Below are 23,078 nucleotides of genomic sequence, written 5' to 3'. Positions count from 1 at the left end.
ATGAAGGGATTGTCCACACCTGTCCATGAAATAGCCTTGGAGTCAATTGTCCAATTACTTTTGGTCCCTTTAAAAACAGGGTGGCACATGTTAAGGAGCTGAAACTCCTAAACCCTTCATCCAATTTTAATGTGGATACCCTCAAATGAAAGCTGAAAGTCTGAAGTTCAACTGCACCTGAATTGTTTTGTTTAAAGTTCATTGTGGTAATGTCTAGAACCAAAATTAGAAAAATGCTGTCTCTGTCCAAATATATATGGACCTAACTGTGTATATATATATATATATATATATATATATATATATATATAGCAAGTGACAGATCCTCTTTAATCAAATTGATATTGGAACCAACTGATAGACCTCCACCAACATGGTCTTCATTAGAATAATACATATATAGATGTATTTATTAAAAAAAAAACACACCACTGGTTGGCTTTGGACGTATGTCTAGTTGCAAATTAGAATATTTCAGTGAAATGGTTTAATCTCACCTGTTTCCACAGCTCAATGAATGTGACCTTTACGCAACAAGTATTTTTGTGAGCTCTATTTGAAATGCACTACTGGATTACTCAATCATGTATGGTCATTTTAAAGGGGTTATTCACTACTCGGACAATCCCTATTATGTTTCCCACCAATAAAATAGTAACACTTATATACTCACCTCCGCTGCAGATGCTGTACCAGAAGTGTTTGGACTCGATCTCCCAGGATTCGCGTTACATTGTTATGTCACATGATCCCTGTGACCAATCAAGGCTGGCTTCACTCTCCTCTCAAGACAACCGGAGGAACTGACCACTGCTGCTGGTGTTCTCTCACATGGTCCGGATGTCAACTACATCCATAAAAGAGGAGAAAAGTCAGCGCTGATTGGCCGCAGTGATCTTGTGACATAATGTCAGGGGATCCCTGGGAGAGTCAATACAAGCATCACTGGAAGGTCGCCGGAGGAGAATACAAGTGTTATTACTTTACTGGGGAGAACATAGGGATTACACAGTGGATTGAAGTAGGTTAGTAGCTGAATCACTGTGAAAGATTGATCATTACACAGAAGCAACAATAATAATTAGGAGTAGGAAGAGCTATCTTCCCGGGAATGTTTGGTGCATACTGTAAACCATGCATTTTATTGTATATATTTATTTAGTTCTTATGCCAAAAATTACAACAGGTCACCATTGTTGACATTTTTGAGACCTTCAATGGGACACACACCATTATATCAGAATATATATACAGTATAAGTATAACACAGCAATACATTACATAAATTGATATCTCTCTCCTGCTTCTGTGATTTTCCATCTACGTAATCAAGACTTAATTCAAATCCACGTCTTGACCTAATTGTTTTGTTGGCCTGTCGAGACAGTATGAAGCCATGATTTATGGTAGATAGTAGTAGAAGGAAGCTGGTGATCTGCACCGCTGGTGCTGCAATTCCAATACAAATCTAGAAGACAGTATAAAGGATGATCAGAGCGGTATTTTAATCTCTACGCATTTCGCAGTTAGTAAACTTCTTCCGTATTAGAACCAGGTTGTGATCATCCTTTACACCGTCTTCTGGATTTTTACTGGAATTACAGTACCAGCAGCACAGATCACCAGCTTCCTCCTACCACGTTGGAGCCTCAAACCTCTTGGTGCCCTTTAAACCCTTATTCTGTGTTGTAGGTTTCACACCCTCAGGAGGTGGGCAGTTACCTTAATTCATATACCCTATTGTTCATCGGTTAAGACCCTATTGCTGTTGTATCTCTCTAGGACTTAGATATTTGCAGTGTTACCTCTTCTGCTGATTCGCAGGCTCCTCCTCTGCTTGGCCGCTGAAGAACCGCAATAACCCAAAGCCGCACGACGATTCCTGCAGTATCCCATCCCGCCTTCTAGTTATACATAGGACTTCAACCACAGCGACCACCGCAGGGTCATTCAGAGATGTATGGAAATATACTGTCTGAAAGGGAAAGAAGAAAATTTGTTTTTTTAGTTGTTGCCCCCCATTGCACATATTTACCGCAAAATAAATCTGAAAAGTAGAGGGGTGATATTACAGTTGGCATAGCAGGATGACTTTGTACTGTGACTAACAGCAGGCGATGAGTCCGTTGCTGCTCCATAAAACGTCGTCAGTTGCTGACGAGTGATTTTTCCCATTTTCGGCAAACCCCTTTCACAGATGTAGTTTGTTTAAAAAAATGCTTTACCCACCATCCCCAAGTCCGGGACCAAGTCTCATCTCTGCTCCTGATTGTACCTGTAGAGTTGACTTCACATCGACAGCGCTGCAGCCAATCAGTGAGCTCCGCAGCTCGTGCTGTCAACCTTGGCAGATCCCGCTGACGCTGACATCACTGACTGGCTGCCGCTTTGTCGATGGGACGTCAGTGATGCAGACAATAGGAGAAGCCATGGACCTGAAGAGGGTGAATAAAGCACAATTTGTTGTTTTGTTTGCTTTTTAAAACAAACTACAAATGGAGAAAGGTGGGTGGTGTCGAAACTGGAAAATCCTGTACATAATAGTGGCAGTGAAAAGTATAAGAAAAATCAAGCTTTGAAACCACGTGTAAATTAGCATTTTAACAGACCTCTTAGACCTGATGAGGCTAATGTACTTTCTTTGAAAGTCCATTACAGAATAGTAGTGTATAATCTTGTTCCACCTTCCTAGACTCATTAACACCTCCTCAGTGTTCCTCCTCCCTGCTGCAGCTGTGATCTCATACTGCTCAGGACAAGCTGCGGCTCTCAGGGAGGCAAGGCGGGTGGAGACTGATTGGACTCATGGGCTCTCTTACTCTTTACCTGGAGTCAGGATGGTCAAAGGTGGCACTCCTGCAGTTTTGCATGCATATCAATAATACAAATATATATAATAATACAGATTATAGTCAGAAAGTGTTACAATATCTAGATCAACTACAAGATGACAATGCTCACTCGCTTCTTCCCTAGGATCTGAAATAGCGGACATTTTACCAATTAGGCAATGCTCACAGTTCTGCCATGTGGTTAAAAGTGGTACTGCAACATAAAATTAACGATTCAGGCACAGCAAAAACTGTAAATTTCAGAAACGGCCTCTAAAGCAGGTAAATCAAATAACTTATCTCTATAAACCTCGCTTTTCCCCTCATTTTCTCCTAAACGCAATGGCAATGTAGAACATAAAGTTAGATTATTTAAAGCAGCTCAGAAATGAAAAAGTGACATTATGCGAAGAATTTAAATGAAATATCGTCCCCTGCTGTCATTCCGCATTCATTTAGGAAAACAGAGGACGCGCATTACAAATAACTCTTGACATTTAAAAACACGGCTGCCCCGGAGCTACATTAATTCCTTCTCATTTTAAAAATCATCTTCACATATTCCCAGATCAGAGATTCATTTGATCAAGTCTCTGCGGCTCGGAGGACTGACCAGTTATTGCATACAGAAGATGTTACAGGAGGATGGGGGAAAGTCTGATTCCTACACTTACCAGACACATTACAAAGCAGGAAAGGTCACAACGGCTCGAGTGGTATTCTTGTGTGATCACACTTTAACGTGGACGGGCAATTGTCACGAATATGTTTTTTTTTTCATTTGGTGTAAATCCCCTGTTTTCAAGAATCTGGTGCTGTTTTTGTTTTGTTCCTGCGGCTCTGTGTTCCTGATATATGGCCTCCACTTCTCTTTCAGAAGTGATTTTAGCAAACTGGGATTGGCCTTCAACTTTTTGTGCAACTTTTTCCAGTTTTCCAAGTCAAGTCTGCTTCAGGAACATTCATTTTTTCTGACGCGGTTCGCCGGCAATTTTTCCATCATTCTCTTTATGGTTTTCAAATCTTGAAAAAGGTTAAAAGCAGTGGCATAGGATGGAACATGTGCACCACAATGTCCTTTAGATATTGCTGTGCATTATCGTCATTTTATAAGCCACTTATGCGCTACTTTTTCGGATGGGTTCCAGGTGAAATCCACCTGAAAAAGTTTATGCTCCTAAAAGACTCTGTGTGCACATAGCCTCTAAGTAGAAACTTTCCAAATTCTTCACCAAATCTCAAAAAGCCTCAAAAGCGGAGTTTCGGCTGAGCTTCTGGCCATGAAACTCAGCAAAAGGACTCCATGTGCACATAGCCTAAGGTGATATTATCTGTTGAAAAGGAAAAAAAAAACTATGAAAAGACTAAAATTGAGTGCCTCTTTGGAAGTAGCAAGGATCTAATTTTCTCATACAATGTGTCATGGGTTTACACGACAGAGAGGAACCAGAAGACCGCAGCGCCTGATTCCTCCTACTCCTGCACTGATTAGAGGCACTTTACCTTCATATTAAATGGTGCAGGTTTCTTTTAGCAGTGCAGGGGTTAATCTGCTCAGTTCAGAGCTCCTGGAAGCTTTCCTGCATTAAGACTCTCAGCTGTGCACTGTTAACCACTCCTATCTCCTATATAATCTGAGCCCTCGCTAGTACTCATTGTCAGAGTAGCTTATACTGCATGGCTGGAGGTTGATGGCTATTTGAAAAGGCGTTTGGTGGATTGGGTGTGTACTAATTTCCCTTCTCCTACTTTGGTTTTACTCCATTATCCACTCCCCAGTGTATATGTTTGTGTGAGTATATTTGTATGATTGGAATTTTCCTTTATACCTGTTCATATTACCTTGTTAGTCTGGTTACGGTACACTACACTACTACTCACGTCTTCCCAGGGTGGGAGAAGGGTACAGACTGAGGGCAGATTTAGGAGCTAAGGCAAGGTACATGGCCCCGGCGTCTTCACCATCAGAAGTATTATGGGGAACAGAGCAAGCTAGGGTGCCCCTAGCTTTAGGGACAGGGAAGGAGCCCCTGGTCCTGGGACACCAGAGCCTTGACACAATCAAGGTTTCATTATATTTTTGGGCGCTTTTTTAAGCAGATTTTGATGCTTAACCTTAATTTATGGAAGAGGGTCACAAATTAATTTTAAATCATTTTACAAGGTGTCAACCAGGTTCAGAAATCACCAGCCACAAATATCCAGGTGGTGGAAGGCAAATATTCACATGGTGCAATTGTGCTGTGCTTTCTGGACATGATTTTAAAAAATTGCAGTGAAAATGTGGGGATTTTATAGCAATGTTGGAAAAAAAATAAATTGAAAGAAAATAATACATGATGAGGAGGAGCCCACCTCTTTGTTCAATCTCCATCTACATCCGGCATCCAGTGACCCCTTTATCTTCACTAGTCATGATCCTAGATTTAGGAGTCCTCATGAGACCTTTACGCCATAGATATTTATGGCGGAAAAGAAAACTGTGCAGCATAATCGCTAAAACAATGGTAGGATGGCCCAAAACAGTCTCATGCCCAGGTACACCCATTCTAATTAAAAGAGGCTCAAGTATGAAAGTCACAAGGTGGCCTTCAGAGAAAGCATCTCCCAGTGTCTTCATGTGTCTCTCTGTGCCCGACATCAGATTTGGCAGAAGAACACAATGATGAGGACCTAATTTGAGCACAATACTTGCTTCTCTAACTTTCATAAAAACAATAATTTTCTATAAAATTGCAAAAACGATGTGCAGAAACAACGGCTGACAGTGCAAGCGGCAGAATTCCCCTGATTGCACGTTATCATTACTCCTGGTGTATTATTATCGCTGCTCCCCGTGTGCCTGAGAATTGGTGACATTGAAACCACATATTCCCTTATCTCCATTTGACAGTTACCCTCCATGACGGAATAAACAGATTTCTGATTCATTGAAGGCGCGCTCAGATTTAATGCCTCCGTCCTCGCTGCACACACACCATTTAGCACTGGTGCTCAGTTTTCATTTCTCATCAGAACAGGAATAATGAAAATGACGGGAAGACCGGCATGCATGCTGCGAGATCCTGAGAGATGGTGCAAGGGGATTATTCCAATAAGGTCATAAAAACAAAGCACAATAATCGTCTTTATTACAGATGGATGCAAAAACCAAACCCAGACTTCTCAGCACTGAGAAATCCACTACATATATGGAAAGCCTCCGGTCTGTGCTATACATAAATGACCACAGTTGGCAGTTACAGTAGTTTATTTACATTCTTGTACACAGGGACAGTATTATAGTAGTTATATTCTTGTACAGAGGGAGCAGTATTATAGTAGTGATATTCTTATACATGGGGGCAGTATTATAGTAGTTATATTCTTGTACATAGGAGCAGTATTATAGTAGTTACTGTATATTCTTGTACATGGGGGCAGTATTATAGTAGTTATATTATTGTACATAGGGGCAGTATTATGGTAGTTATATTCTTGTACATAGGAGCAGTATTATAGTAGTTATATTCTTGTACATGGGGGCAGTATTATAGTAATTATATTCTCGCACATAGGGGGCAGTATTATAGTAGTTATATTCTTGTACAGAGGGAGCAGTATTATAGTAGTTATATTCTTATACATAGGAACCACTATTATAGTAGTTATATTCTTGTACATTTGGGCAGTATTATAGTAGTTATATTCTTGTACATAGGAGCAGTATTATAGTAGTTATATTCTTGTACAGAGGGAGCAGTATTATAGTAGTTATATTCTTATACATAGGAACCACTATTATAGTAGTTATATTCTTGTACATTTGGGCAGTATTACAGTAGTTATATTCTTGTACATAGGAGCAGTATTATGGTAGTTATATTCTTGTACATGGGGGCAGTATTATAGTAATTATATTAATGTCCATAGGGACAGTATTATAGTAGTTATATTCTCGTACATAGGGGCAGTATTATAGCAGTTATATTCTTGTATATAGGAGCAGTATTATAGTAGTTATATTCTTGTACATAGCAGCAGTATTATAGTAGTTATATTCTTGTACATGGGGGCAGTATTATAGTAATTATATTAATGTCCATAGGGACAGTATTATAGTAGTCATATTCTCGTACATAGGGGGCAGTATTATAGTAGTTATATTCTTGTACATAGCAGCAGTATTATAGTAGTTATATTCTCATACATAGGGGGCAGTATTATAGTAGTTATATTCTTGTACAGAGGGAGCAGTATTATAGTAGTTATATTCTTGTACAGAGGGAGCAGTATTATAGTAGTTATATTCTTGTACATTTGGGCAGTATTACAGTAGTTATATTCTTGTACATAGGAGCAGTATTATAGTAGTTATATTCTTGTACATGGGGGCAGTATTAGTTATATTCTTGTACATAGGGGACAGTATTATAGTAATTATATTAATGTACATAGGGACAGTATTATAGTAATTATATTCTCGCACATAGGGGGCAGTATTATAGTAGTTATATTGTTGTACATAGGAGCAGTATTATAGTAGTTATATTCTTGTACATGGGGGCAGTATTATAGTAATTATATTAATGTACATAGGGACAGTATTTAAGTAGTTATATTCTCATACATAGGGGGCAGTATTATAGTAGTTATATGCTTGTACATAAGGGGAAGTATTATAGTAGTTATATTCCTGTACATAGGAGCAGTATTATAGTAGTTATATTCTTGTACATTTGGGCAGTATTATAGTAATTATATTAATGCACATAGGGACAGTATTATAGTAGTTATATTCTCGTACATAGCAGTATTATAGAAGTTATATTCTTGTACATAGGAGCAGTATTAGAGCAGTTATATTCTTGTACATATTGGGCAGTATTATAGTAGTTATATTCTTGTACATAGGAGTATTACTATAGTAGTTATATTCTTGTACATGGGGGCAGTATTATAGTAATTATATTAATGTACAAAGGGACAGTATTATAGTAGTTATATTCTCGTACATAGCAGTATTATAGTAGTTATATTCTTGTACATAGGGGCAGTATTATAGTAGTTATATTCTTGTACATAGGGGACAGTATTATAGTAATATTAATGTCCATAGGGACAGTATTATAGTAGTTATATTCTCATACATAGGGGGCAGTATTATAGTAGTTATATTCTTGTACATAGCAGCAGTATTATAGTAGTTATATTCTTGTACATGGGGGCAGTATTATAGTAATTATATTAATGTACATAGGGACAGTATTATAGTAGTTATATTCTCGTACATAGGGGGCAGTATTATAGTAGTTATATTCTTGTACAGAGGGAGCAGTATTATAGTAGTTATATTCTTATACATAGGAACTACAATTATAGTAGTTATATTCTTGTACATTTGGGCAGTATTATAGTAGTTATATTCTTGTACATGGGGGCAGTATTATAGTAGTTATATTCTTGTACATGGGGGCAGTATTATAGTAATTATATTAAAGTACATAGGGACAGTATTATAGTAGGTATATTCTTGTACATAGAGGCAGTATTATAGTAGTTATATTCTTGTACATAGGGGCAGTATAAGGGTACGTGCACACGCTGCGGAATCCGCTGCGGATTAATCCGCACGGATTTTGCAAAAACCGCAGATAAACCGCAGGTCAAAAGACCTGCGGATTATCTGCGGTTTGGTCCTGCGGATTCACCATCTCCACAATGGTGGAGATAGGAACCCGCTGCGGATTCCGCAGAAAGAATTGACATGTCAATTCTTTCTGCGGTTTCAAAACCGCAGCAAATCCGCACGGATTTTTCCGCTACGTCTACACAGCGGTTTTTTTTGACCATTCATTTGAATGGTACTGTACACCGCAGCTAAAACTGCTGCGGGTCCGCAGCGGCCAAAACCGCTGCGGAAACGCAGCGGAATCCGCAGCGTGTGCACGTACCCTTATAGTAGTTATATTCTTGCACATATTGGGCAGTATTATAGTAGTTATATTCTTGTACATAGGAGCAGTATTATAGTAGTTATATTCTTGCACATATTGGGCAGTATTATAGTAGTTATATTCTTGTACATAGGAGTATTACTATAGTAGTTATGTTCTTCCATTCCTACATCTGTAGACTAAAGGGGTCAGAGTTGTTAGCTGCCAGATTGTGAATTCCTACCACGTAATGCACCAAATCTATAAATATCGGGAATCACAGTCCACAATAATAAACTCACAATGTTAATGTTCCATTTCAAGCCAGGATTATTAGGAGACAAAACAAACACGGGGCAGAGGATCACCGGAGCAGAAGAGCGCATGGTATAAATATCACTCCTCACCTCTCCAATATCAACAAAACGTTGCTTTGAAATTGCCTTGAAAGGCAGAAATCTGGTTGCAACATGACATTTGATCCGGTAACTCCATGCGGAGCTCATTAGGGATAATGACATTTTTTATAATAAAAGCAGCATTACAGGATAACTGGCTACTTATCAGGCATGGTTTGCTGTGGACAGTAAGCTCAGGTACAGTGGGGCAGGTGTCCGGTTAAAAGAAAAATTGTTAAGATACTAGCTGAAGAGCCCGGCGCTGCCTGGGCATAGTAACTAACTACGGTTAGTTATAACAAATGATAATGATTCTATATTATATATATATATATATATATATATATATATAAAGCTGAGTGTATAGCCCCGCCCGCGCCGCATAGCCACATTCATTATAATATCCCACATCATCCCGTCAGCCAGAGCTACCGGACTACTACCCCTAATATTCCACATCGTCCAGTCAGCCAGAGCCACCGGACTACTACCCCTAATATCCCACATCATCCCGTCAGCCAGAGCCACCGGACTACTACCCCTAATATCCCACATCAACCCGTCAGAGCCACCGGCCTACTACCCCTAATATCCCACATCATCCCATCAGCCATAGCAACCGGACTACTACCCCTAATATCCCACATCATCCCATCAGCCAGAGCCACCGCACAACTACCCCTAATATCCCACATCATCCCATCAGCCAGAGCCACCGGACTACTAATATCCCACATCAACCCGTCAGAGCCACCGGACTACCTCCCCTAATATCTCACATCATCCCGTCAGCCAGAGCCACTGCACAACTACCACTAATATCCCACATCATCGAGTCACAGTCGTCGGACTACTACCACTAATATCCCACATCATTCCGTCAGCCAGAGCCACCGGACTACTACCCCTAATATCCCACATCATCCAGTCACAGTCGCCGGACTACTACCCCTAATATCCCGCATCATCCAGTCACAGTTGCCGGACTACTCCCCCTAATATCCCACATCATCCCATCAGCCAGAGCCACCAGACTACTCCCCCTAATATCCCACATCATCCCATCAGCCTGGGGTCAGAACCAGAGTGCTGAGTGGAACAGTCCTAACTTTCATACCAGGGATCCCTTTAATAGAAGCCTGGGGTGAGAATCAGAGCGCTGAGAGATTTACCCTAACTTCCATACCGAAGATTCCTTTAAGAGAGGCCTGGGGTCTGTACCAAAGCGCAGAGTGAATTTGCCCTCACTTCCATACCGTGGATCCCTTTAAGAGAGCCTGGGATCAGAACCAGAGTGCTGAGTGGATGTGCCCTGACTTCCATACTAATGATCCTTTTAATAGAATCCAGGGGTCAGATTCAGAGTGCTGAGGGATTTGCCCTAACTTCCATACAGGAGATCCCTTTAAGAGAGCCTGGGGTCAGTACCAGAGCATTTGAAGGCAATTGCCCTGACTTCCATACCGGGGATCCCTTTAAGAGAGCCTGGTGTCAGAACCAGAATGCTGTGTGGAATTGCCCTAACTTCCATACCGGGGATCCCTTTAAGAGAGGCCTGGTGTTAGAACCAAGCACTGGATGGATTTGCCCTGACTTCCATACCAATGATCCCTTTAATAGAAGCCTGGGGTCAGAATCAGAGCGCTGAGGGATTTGCCCTGACTTCCATACAGGAGATCCCTTTAAGAGGCCTGGGGTCAGTACCAAAGCGCTGGATGGATTTCCCCTAACTTCCATACCAATGATCCCTTTAAGAGAGAAGATGTGCCTATTGGATGGTGGATACGTGATGTGTATATGGGCACGGGAGGGGGGGATTAATTTCTGTCATGCTCTCTGCTCCTTTTTGGGGGGCCAGACAATGGCTGGGAGCTTATGTTCCCAGGACACTAGATTTCTCTCACCATGTCAGTGTCTGCTGAGGTGTTTTCTGGAGTGGGAAAACTGTTGCTCATAGCAACCAATCACAGCTCAGCATCTTTTAAACAGCTGTGGTGAAATTAAAGATGCCTAGTGATTGGTTGGTGCTATGTGGCGTGAGCTTGGCTGACACACACACATGCTGTTGCTCATAGCAATCAATCACAGCTCAGCTTTTAGCTCTGGTGAAATGAAAGATGCTTCGTGATTAGTTGGTGATACACACACATTCAGTTTTATAAATAGAGATAAAGAAAAAAAACAATATCTATTTATATAATTGCCTTGTAAGGTTTTCATTTCCTGTTCTGTCCAGATGTCACCGTATCCCAGAATTCCAAGTGGAGGAAGTTCACCAACCGCCATATTGGGACACCCAAGTGATGGGTGTCTCAATATGAAAACTGCTGCTGGTATCAACCTAATGTGCGGTACCCCCAGTGGAACACCGTCGCACCACACACACACACACACACACACACACACTCTATATGTCGTACGCACCACACACACTCACATTCAAAGCCTCTTGCGCGGTACCACCAGCGGAACACCGTCGCACTGCGCTTGCGCAAATTCCGCGCAGGTGCAGTGAATCATTTTGCTGATCCCGGCGGCAGATGCGCGACGTTTCTACAGGCAGAGGAAGCCGGTCACATTAAAGTTCATTTTAAAAATTTTTAAAAAGTTCATTTTAAAAATTGTCTGTGTCTGACCGTGTACGGTGCATACCACATCTGCTGAACAGGGGAGGAAGTAAAAGACAATACTGACATTACAGCAGGGGATCACAGAGGATTCATTTCGTGAGGTAAAATATTTCAATGACTGTTTTTAAACAATGTTTTACCTCACAAAATGTATCCTCTGCGATCTCCTGCTGTAATGTCAGTATTGTCTTTTGCTTCCTCCCCTGCCCAGGAGCTGTGCACAGGGGGGACACAGCTCAAATGGGACAGCACATGACGGGAGAACACAGCACAGGAAGGAGAGAGACAGCAGACAAGCAGGATAGCACATGGGGTAGACAGGTCAAAGAAGAAAGCACAGACGAGAGAAGTCAGCACATGAGGAGAGAGTGGATAGGTGGGTGAGCACATGGGGGGAGAGATTCTCAATGCTGCAAAGCCTGCCCCCATCGTGACATTACCGCCCTCCCGATGCGATAGCATCGGGCCTCCATCTAGTGAAAAGATAAGTAACTAACACTGCTCAGAAACTGTAAGGGAACACATACACGTCACAGTATAACCCAGGTGGATTAAACTTCAGAGGTTTGGATGTGTGCAGTTGGGGGTACGGTCTGGCGGTGCAGCCGGCCACATGCATCCAAAATTCCATAGTGGCCAACAGCCACGAGGTTTTGTTTCATTCTCAGGTGTCCATTCGCCCCCTGAAGATGTTTGAAGCCTAGGCCGCGCTGCCACTGCATGGTCACCGGCTTAGCCTTAAGAAATATGAGAAAATGTGAATCAAGGTACCCTGCTTTGGTGTAAATGAAAGTGACAACAGGGGCACTAGAGAGGGAAAGCACCTCAAGCCCAAAAAAGTGAATGGTTTGCAGATGGTGGTCACAGACACGCTCCTTCTCCTGTCTGACTGATTCTCCACTAATTTTGAGTTTCGCCGTTTTCCTTGTCACCTTTAGCACATTTTGGTTATAAAAGTATCCCTTCCACATGTGCCACTGCAAAAAAATTTGCTGTGTCTATCAGCAAAGTCTCAAGAGCATAGAGCAGATTACAGGAGGACAGGCGGACACGGCGGTGGCAGGACATCAACGGAGAAAAGGAGCGGCATCAACGCAGCAGCAGGAGCAGCATCATCACAGCAGCAGGAGCGGCATAAACGCAGCAGCAAGAGCGGCATAAACGCAGCAGCAGGAGCGGCATAAACGCAGCAGCAGGAGCGGCAACAACGCAGCAGCAGGAGCGACAACAACGCAGCAGCAGGAGCGACAACAACGCAGCAGCAGGAGCGACAACAACGCAGCAGCAGGAGCGGCTACAACGCAGCAGCAGGAGCATGAGGTCTGAAGTCCTGTAGTGGGACCTATGCTAACAGTCCATCACAGTACAGCACAATTGGCATTCAACAGAATGGGCAGCTCTGCAGTTGGCATCCCATACTCTTCACAGATAAGTGCAGGTTCACACTTGGCATATGTGACAGAGGTAAAAGTCTGGAGAAACCGTGGTGAATATTATGCTGCCTCACCAGTTAGGCAGTGATCAATAATGGTCTGGGGAAGCTAATCCCTGCAGGATCGCACAAACCTCCATGTAATAACCAACAGTACCCTGACAGGTATTCCTTTGAGCCATTATCAGACATGATGCTGGTGCAGTGGTTCCTGAGTTCCTCCTGGTATAGGATAATACCCTTCCCCATGTGGCCAGAGTATAGGCAGCTCATGGATGACGGAAGGCATTGCTGTCAGTGACTGTCTTCATGTTCCTCACACCGGAGTCCAATTGAGAAAAAAAATTAAAAAAATAAGTGACCCTGGGAGCAATAATTTTCCAGGACTCCCGTCAGTCAGAACACTACTGCATAAGTCCAATTACACGGGAGGCACAATATGACCACCGACTGGTAAACCTTTACTGATCTGTGGTCATTAAATAGCCGATTTAGCGAGGCAGACCAAAGTAAACGATGCGCACCTAGTGATCTGTAATAGACTGCTCAGTTCGCGTAAGTGGTCATTGTTCTCGGCAGCACATGATTCTGTGTAAACAGGACTCGCGCTGCCGAGAATTATTCTCTTTTGTGCTGCACAAAAGACAATTTTAACCAACGAACAGAGTTTTGCTCGTTCATTAGGGGATCGATAGCCTGTTTACACTGAAAAATTATAATGAAATCAATGTTAAGAACTCTCATTTATGATTTAAATACAGTCTAAGTCTTCCTCTGGATTAAAAAGGCTGATAACAGTGAACAATAAAAAACAATCGCTTGATAGTAAATGCTGACAGACTTTAGTTTTGGCGTCCTTATAAGAAAGTGACTTCTCAGGACCAGGTGCCCTGCTTGTTAATTACAGGATCAATATTTCTTCTGTCAATTACATTTTACAGGATAATAATTCTATATTTCTTATATTTTTTAATACAGCCACTTAATAAAAAAGGAAACCTGTAATTTTCCCCAAGTCATGTCAAATGACTGTTGAGAGTCAAACTTTTTTTATACTAAATAAAAAGCTGAATGTATGCTGAGCAGTTCCCTTTGTCACCAGCAGATGGAGCCAGAGTAGAAGCAAGTGCCCCATATACGCATTATTACCATCACATGGGGAGCATTTAGGACATCATTACAGGCCATGTCGCATGTGACACTGACATATGAGGGTTGCATGTCACAAGAATCCCAGGTCTATATGAGCAAATTAAGGGTTGAGGGTCTTTCCAGGGTGGAGGGCTTTCACTGTTGTGGCTCTCACCAGTTCTTGTATTAATCAATCAATCAAGGCTTCCAGCTCATAATATTACATCTCCCAGGCAGGAACAGGCATGGCTGCCAACACTTCAGCTCTGGATCCAGAGGAACAGTTTGGGAAGCTGTATCACAAGGGCGCAGATACAACAAAATACAATGGTGGAGCGGGGAGATGTCAGCCTCCGGCTCCACAATCCAGCTACACCGTGTGCCCCCTGTGCCAGATGAGTCCAAGTGCAGGAGGTGCATCATACTGTATGAGGGTCACAGAGAGGGCATCAGACTGTATGAGGGGCACAGAGAGGGCATCATGTTGTATGAGGGGCACAGAGAGGGCATCAGACTATGAGGGGCACAGAGAGGGCATCAAACTGTATAAGGGGCACAGAGAGGGCATCATACTGTATAAGGGGCACAGAGAGGGCATCATACTGTATGAGGGGCACAGAGAGGGCATCAGACTGCATGAGGGGCACAGAGAGGGCATCAGACTGCATGAGGGGCACAGAGAGGGCATCAGACTGCATGAGGGGCACAGAGAGGGCATCAGACTATATGAGGGGCACAGAGAGGGCATCAGACTGTATGAGGGGCACAAAGAGGGCATCAGACTGTATGAGGGGCACAAAGGGCATCAGACTGTATGAGGGGCACAGAGAGGGTATCAGACTGTATGAGGGGCACAGAGAGGGCATCAGACTGTATAAGGGGCACAGAGAGGGCATCAGACTGTATGAGGGGCACAGAGAGGGCATCATACTGTATGGGGTGCACAGAGAGGGCATCATACTGTATGGGGGGCACAGAGAGGGCATCATACTGTATGAGGGGCACAGAGAGGGCATCATACTGTATGAGGGGCACAGAGAGGGCATCAGACTGTATGAGGGGCACAGAGAAGGCATCATACTGTATGGGGGGCACAGAGAGGGCATCAGACTGTATGAGGGGCACAGAGAGGGCATCAGACTGTATGAGGGGCACAGAGAGGGCATAAGACTGTATGAGGGGCACAGAGAGGGCATCAGACTGTATGAGGGGCACAGAGAGGGCATCAGACTGTATGAGGGGCACAGAGAAGGCATCATACTGTATGAGGGGCACATCGAGGGCATCATACTGTATGAGGGGCACAGAGAGGGCATCAGACTGTATGAGGGGCACAGAGAGGGCATCATACTGTATAAGGGGCACAGAGAGGGCATCAGACTGTATGAGGGGCACAGAGAAGGCATCATACTGTAGGAGGGGCACAGAGAGGGCATCATACTGTATGAGGGGCACAGAGAGGGCATCATACTGTATGAGGGGCACAGAGAGGGCATCAGACTGCATTAGGAGCACAGAGAGTGCATCATACTGCATGAGGGGCACAGAGAGGGCACCATACTTGATGAGGGGCACAGAGAAGGCATCATACTGTATGAGGGGCACAGAGAGGGCATCAGTCTGTATGAGGGGCACAGAGATCATCATACTGCATGAGGGGCACAGAGAGGGCATCAGACTGCATGAGGGGCACAGAGAGGGCATCAGACTGCATGAGGGGCACAGAGAGGGCATCAGACTGTATGAGGGGCACAGAGAGGGCATCAGACTATATGAGGGGCACAGAGAGGGCATCAGACTGTATGAGGGGCACAGAGAGGGCATCAGACTGTATGAGGGGCACAAAGGACATCAGACTGTATGAGGGGCACAGAGAGGGTATCAGACTGTATGAGGGGCACAGAGAGGGCATCATACTGTATGAGGGGCACAGAGAGGGCATCAGACTGTATGAGGGGCACAGAGAGGGCATCAGACTGTATGGGGGGCACAGAGAGGGAATCATACTGTATGGGGGGCACAGAGAGGGCATCATACTGTATGAGGGGCACAGAGAGGGCATCATACTGTATGGGGGCACAGAGAGGGCATCAGACTGTATGAGGGGCACAGAGAGGGCATCATACTGTATGAGGGGCACAGAGAGGGCATCAGACTGTATGAGGGGCACAGAGAGGGCATCAGACTGTATGAGGGGCACAGAGAGGGCATCAGACTGTATGAGGGGCACAGAGAGGGCATCAGACTGTATGAGGGGCACAGAGAGGGCATCATACTGTATGAGGGGCACAGAGAGGGCATCATACTGTATGAGGGGCACAGAGAGGGCATCATACTGTATGAGGGGCACAGAGAGGGCATCATACTGTATGAGGGGCACAGAGAGGGCATCAGACTGTATGAGGGGCACAGAGAGGGCATCATACTGTATGAGGGGCACAGAGAGGGCATCAGACTGTATGAGGGGCACAGAGAAGGCATCATACTGTATGAGGGGCACAGAGAGGGCATCAGACTGTATGAGGGGCACAGAGAAGGCATCATACTGTAGGAGGGGCACAGAGAGGGCATCATACTGTATGAGGGGCACAGAGAGGGCATCATACTGTATGAGGGGCACAGAGAGGGCATCAGACTGCATTAGGAGCACAGAGAGTGCATCATACTGCATGAGGGGCACAGAGAGGGCACCATACTTGATGAGGGGCACAGAGAAGGCATCATACTGTATGAGGGGCACAGAGAGGGCATCAGTCTGTATGAGGGGCACAGAGATCATCATACTGCATGAGGGGCACAGAGAGGGCATCAGACTGCATGAGGGGCACAGAGAGGGCATCAGACTGCATGAGGGGCACAGAGAGGGCATCAGACTGCATGAGGGGCACAGAGAGGGCATCAGACTATATGAGGGGCACAGAGAGGGCATCAGACTGTATGAGGGGCACAGAGAGGGCATCAGACTGTATGAGGGGCACAAAGGACATCAGACTGTATGAGGGGCACAGAGAGGGTATCAGACTGTATGAGGGGCACAGAGAGGGCATCATACTGTATGAGGGGCACAGAGAGGGCATCAGACTGTATGAGGGGCACAGAGAGGGCATCAGACTGTATGGGGGGCACAGAGAGGGAATCATACTGTATGGGGGGCACAGAGAGGGCATCATACTGTATGAGGGGCACAGAGAGGGCATCATACTGTATGGGGGCACAGAGAGGGCATCAGACTGTATGAGGGGCACAGAGAGGGCATCATACTGTATGAGGGGCACAGAGAGGGCATCAGACTGTATGAGGGGCACAGAGAGGGCATCAGACTGTATGAGGGGCACAGAGAGGGCATCAGACTGTATGAGGGGCACAGAGAGGGCATCAGACTGTATGAGGGGCACAGAGAGGGCATCATACTGTATGAGGGGCACAGAGAGGGCATCATACTGTATGAGGGGCACAGAGAGGGCATCATACTGTATGAGGGGCACAGAGAGGGCATCAGACTGTATGAGGGGCACAGAGAGGGCATCATACTGTATGAGGGGCACAGAGAGGGCATCAGACTGTATGAGGGGCACAGAGAAGGCATCATACTGTATGAGGGGCACAGAGAGGGCATCATACTGTATGAGGGGCACAGAGAGGGCATCAGACTGCATTAGGGGCACAGAGAGTGCATCATACTGCATGAGGGGCACAGAGAGGGCACCATACTTGATGAGGGGCACAGAGAAGGCATCATACTGTATGAGGGGCACAGAGAGGGCATCAGTCTGTATGAGGGGCACAGAGAGCATCATACTGCATGAGGGGCACAGAGAGGGCATCATACTGTATGAGCGGCACAGTGAGAGCATCATATAGAATGAGGGCACTGTGTGGGCATCATGTGAGGACCACTGCAGGGTAGTATATACTGTGGCACTATGCGAGGAAGCAATGTGTGAGTAGCTGGGTGGCATTATCCTGTCAGTGGGGAGGCACTGAGTGCATCAAACAATGAGTAGGAGCAATATATTAAGTAGAGGAGGTTCTTTGGGGAATCATACCATGGTGCTGTCACTTTACACGCGGAGATATCATAATGTATGGGCGCATTATAGTTGCTGGGAACACTACGACAACTAAATAGGGGGCACTATTTCTGTGTGGACATTGTTGCAGTCACCATGGGGAACACTAATACTACTGAGGTGTCCTATGGCAAATTGCGATTTCTATGGGGACACTAGTACAGTTACTATGGGGGGGCACGCTGTCAGATTTACATTTGGGGGCGCTAAGAGAAGCACTAAAATTATGGGGATACTACAGTTCCTATAGTCAAAAACTATTATTACGGGGACAATAAGGGCGAGCAAAAATACTACTGAGGGCAGAGATCTGCCCACTAGGCACATTTCTCTTTGAGGGGGCACCTACAATTACTAAGAGGGGCACTATGTACCGGACCAAAATTATTTACCATCAGGATCAATATTTGCTTAGCACAAATATTTTTGGGAGACGATGTGCTGCACTAAATATTATAGGAGGCACTAGAATAAAGACTACAAGAGCAGGCGACCCGGTAGTGTTCATCTCTTCCTATGCTTATAACTAGACGAACACTTGTGTCCGGAAAAGTTACTGCCTTAAAGGGATCCAGTTATGATGAAAATGGTTTCTGATCTGCAGGCAGGAGGAGATGATCGATGCATAGACATTTTTGCTGGAAAAGTTTCAGAAAAACTTGCTTTATTCAAAGAAATCCCTGGTGTTTGTAGAAAGAGTCTAGTGGGAGGGCCTACTAGTGACTGACAGGCTTTCCTGTATGACTGTGCCCACAGACATAGCGTCAATCACTAGTAGGCCCGCCCACTGGACTCATACATACAAACACCAGGGATTTCAATGAGTAAAATACATGTTATACTTAATATTTTCCCATAAACCCATATATCATTCCACTCAGCTCCTCCGTCTCTGTACCATGCTGTCCACAGATCAGATGGCATGTACAATGTGATCGGTTCTCTTTAAGTGCAAAAGAAACAAGTAAACAAATGAAAAAACTGAAATTATCTGCAGAAAAGAGACATAAATATTAAACATTTAGGGCTTCCCGTACTCCCAGATGTCAGCACGGAGCTGTACTTGGGAACGCTGAACACACTTTATATGTATGCATGTATATTGAAAACAGCTTTCCACTCAGGCAACAGCCAGATCTCATGAATTAGGAGTGTCAGACGACTGACAGGGAGCTGCAGAGCTGAATGTATGTCATTAATTCATCATAATAACCCAGAGGCCCACATCTTCATGGAACGCTGCTACCCTCTAGTGGTCATTGTGTAAAATGCGCATGGAAAACAAATCTATGTATGACAGTAAAGAAAACAGAACAGAAGTAGAGAAGCAACTAATATTCCTGAGCTCCAATGTAAAATCTGTGAAAGCGCTCACTTATCATAGGACACATGTGTGTGCTCAGGTGTTTCTGCCGGCCCCATGGACTCCGTATAAAACTCCAACATGCATATTCAACCACGACTTCCATTTATACTGCTCTTCACTGCATGTTTCCCACCTCTATGCTAGTGATCCCAGCAAAGGGACCCCACAGCAATCATACATTTACCATCAATGCTGATAAATGGCACCTGTGCTGAAAACTGGATTTAAAAAAACTGGAAACTAATCTACATTTATATTGTAAATGTGTTACAATACTTACTTTCACCTTGCATTATACTCCAGAGCTGTGCTCACTATTCTGCTGGTGAAGTCAATGTGTACATACATTACATTACTGATCCTGAGTTACATCCTGTATTATACTCCAGAGCTGCACTCAGTCTGCTGGTGAAGTCACTGTGTACATACATTACATTAATTATCCTGTACTGATCCTGAGTTACATCCTGTATTATACTCTAGAGCTGCACTCACTATTCTGCTGGTGGAGTCACTGTGTACATACATTACTGATCCTGTACTGATCCTGAGTTACATCCTGTATTATTCTCCAGAGCTGCACTCACTATTCTGCTGTGCAGTCACTGTGTACATAAATAACATTACTGATTCTGTACGGATCCTGAGTTACATCCTGTATTATACACCAGAGCTGCACTCACTATTCTGTTGGTGGAGTCACTGTGTACATACATTACATTACTGATCCTGAGTTACATCCTGTATTATACCCCAGAGCTGCACTCACTATTCTGCTGGTGCAGTCACTGTGTACATACATTACATTACTGATCCTGAGTTACATCCTGTATTATACCCCAGAGCTGCACTCACTATTCTGCTGGTGCAGTCACTGTGTACATACATTACTGATTCTGTACTGATCCTGAGTTACATCCTGTATTATACCCCAGAGCTGTACTCACTATTCTGCAGGTGGAATCACTGTGCACATACATTATGTAACAACCCTGCTGGCATCACTGCATGGCCTCCCATCCCCGCACACCAACTTACTCACTGCTCCAGGTCATGCGGTGATTTCTGTCTGCTGCCAGCTCCATGCGCTATACCTCTTGTTTTCCCGCTTGCTCTCCATGTTTCCTGACTCTGTGTATAGGGGGGCGGTGCCTGACCTCTCTGCTTCTTATGCAGTCAGGGTGTGTAGCGGTCTAATCTGTCCCCGATCAATCACCTGGAGCCCTTTACTATATAGGGTTGCCACACCCACTAACCTTTGCCTGTGCAATGTCTATACTCAGCGCCTTGCTAATGAGTAGTGTTGAGCACTCCGATACCGCAAATATCGGGTATCGGCCGATATTCGCGGTATCGGAATTCCGATACTGCGTTCCGATACTTTTAGCATATCGAATACCGGAATCGGAAGTTCCCATAATGCTATCAGCCAGTTTGATTTAATTCAGCCAATGAGGAATCCTCAGAAGTGTGGGCACATCCTGTTAGGCATGTAGGCATGTTAACTAATGGCATGGCTGTGATTGGCTGCTGAAATGATGTCATGATGCACTATAAAAGCCGCCGCCATTTCGGGTTCACTCTGCTGTGAATTCAGTTAGGGACAGGCTGCTGTTCAAGACTCTGAGGGACAGTTAGAGATAGCGATTTTCCAAATAATATTGTGCTTTACCCAGGCTACATTCTCAATAAGTGTAGCTTTCTTTTGCCTTGCAGCAGTGTTCACACCTGTCTGCAAGGTCTGTGTGAGTGCAGCTCACGCTGTGTAGTGTGTCCTGCAGGCACGTCTGCTTGTAGGCCGCTCAGCGTGCGTCACTGCCTCATACATATTTTTCTTTTATTGCTGCTCATTTTTCATTAATTCTCCTATTAGTGTGCATCCATCCGTATCCATATACATTGGTTGTAAACACTATAGGAGTAGACAGCAGAGCCTTTCTGCAGTCTTTCAGTGCTAGTGCCCAGTTCTCTGCACTGTTCACGGCTGTCTGAGAGGTCTCTGTGTGTGAGAGCAGCTCACGCTGTAGTGTGTTCTGCAGCCACCTCTGGTTGTAGGCCGCTCAGCGTGCATCACTGCCTCATACTTAGTCCTTTTTTTGTTTTATTGCAGCTCATTTTTCCTGATTTTTTGCTGCTATTAGTGTGCATCCATCCGTATCCATATACAATGGTTGGTTGCAAACACTATATAGGAGTAGATAGAGGAGCCTTTTTTCTGGCTTGTGCCCTGCAGGCGCAGCCAGATTAGTATTAGCCTATTTTTTGGAGCCTCATCTATTGCATTGTAGGTTACCTTCCTGCATTGTAATAGCTCCAAAAAGTTTGTGATACTATTGCTTTCACATCTTTGGTCACATCCTTTTTGTTTTTTAGAAAAAAAACACGTAAATAAAGTTCACCAAACACTCCACTTGACAGTTGTGTAGGTCACATTAGCTCATATTAAAGTGTAGTTCACACACTTTATAAAATTAGTGTTTCTTATACCTGTTAGCAGCTGTTCAGGAATAAGCACACTAAGCCCCCCCTTTGTACTTTTCTGCCTATCTTTATCAGTCTACCAAGATGAAGAAGGCAGGGAGTAAGGCACGTGGTCGTGGGCATGGAGTTGCAGCAGGGAGAGGACGTGGGGATTCAGCAGGGAGAGGACGTGGGGATTCTGTGCCTACTGCGGGCAACAGTGACTCAGCATCCCCCAGTTTTACCAGGCAACAGTCCTTTATGCGCAGCTTTGTAAGACCTCGCCGTACCCCACTGCTGCGGGACGAACAAATTGAAGTCGTTGTCGGATGGATGGCAGCTAATGCATCGACTTCAATGACTTCCACGTCCTCTCAGGGCCAGAGCACCGAAGAGCAACCATCTGTCTCTTCACCACCTGCCAAATTGCCCAGGTAGTCAGAGAGCCCTGTACAGGAGCCATCTCATTCTCTACTTCTGTTATCTGAATCTGTTGGCTTGGAAAGAGGGGGACAGCCAAGCAGCATTCTAGAATGTGAAGAAGAGGGAGTATGCAGTGATGCGCAAATGCTTTGTCCCTCTGAATCTGAAGAGGCGGGTGGGCCAGTGCCTATGGTCAGCACACCTCAGTACGCATCAGATGATGAGACTCAGGTGCCACTTTCTGGTGCGTACGGTGCTGCCGAGACTACCCAGGAGAAGCAGGTGTTTGAAGAGGGGAGTGTAGATGATGAGGTCCTTGACCCACCATGGCGTGAGGAACAGGAAGGTGGTGGGAGCAGCTCTGAGGAAGAGATTCCCCGAACGGCCAAAACAGGAGGGAGAGGGAGGGGGCAGACTTGGTT

General features: G+C 44.5%; 1 protein-coding gene across 2 annotated transcripts in view; it reads right to left on the bottom strand.

Annotated features, from left to right (window-relative positions):
• The window catches only part of NPHP4 (nephrocystin 4), a 331,710-nt gene that overhangs the window by 244,161 nt on the left and 64,471 nt on the right, over positions 1-23,078 (bottom strand). For both annotated transcript variants that reach the window (XM_073561791.1, XM_073561792.1), the window contains one exon: positions 1,806-1,975. In XM_073561791.1, coding sequence (XP_073417892.1) covers positions 1,806-1,975 — 170 coding nt within the window. The remainder of the gene's footprint in view (positions 1-1,805; positions 1,976-23,078) is intronic.

This window comes from Dendrobates tinctorius, unplaced genomic scaffold, assembly GCF_039654945.1.
Source record: "Dendrobates tinctorius isolate UK_male_01 unplaced genomic scaffold, ASM3965494v1 ptg000326l, whole genome shotgun sequence".
Lineage (NCBI taxonomy): Eukaryota > Metazoa > Chordata > Amphibia > Anura > Dendrobatidae > Dendrobates > Dendrobates tinctorius.
Note: the sequence above shows the minus strand (reverse complement) of the source record. Positions and strands in the feature narration are given on the sequence as shown.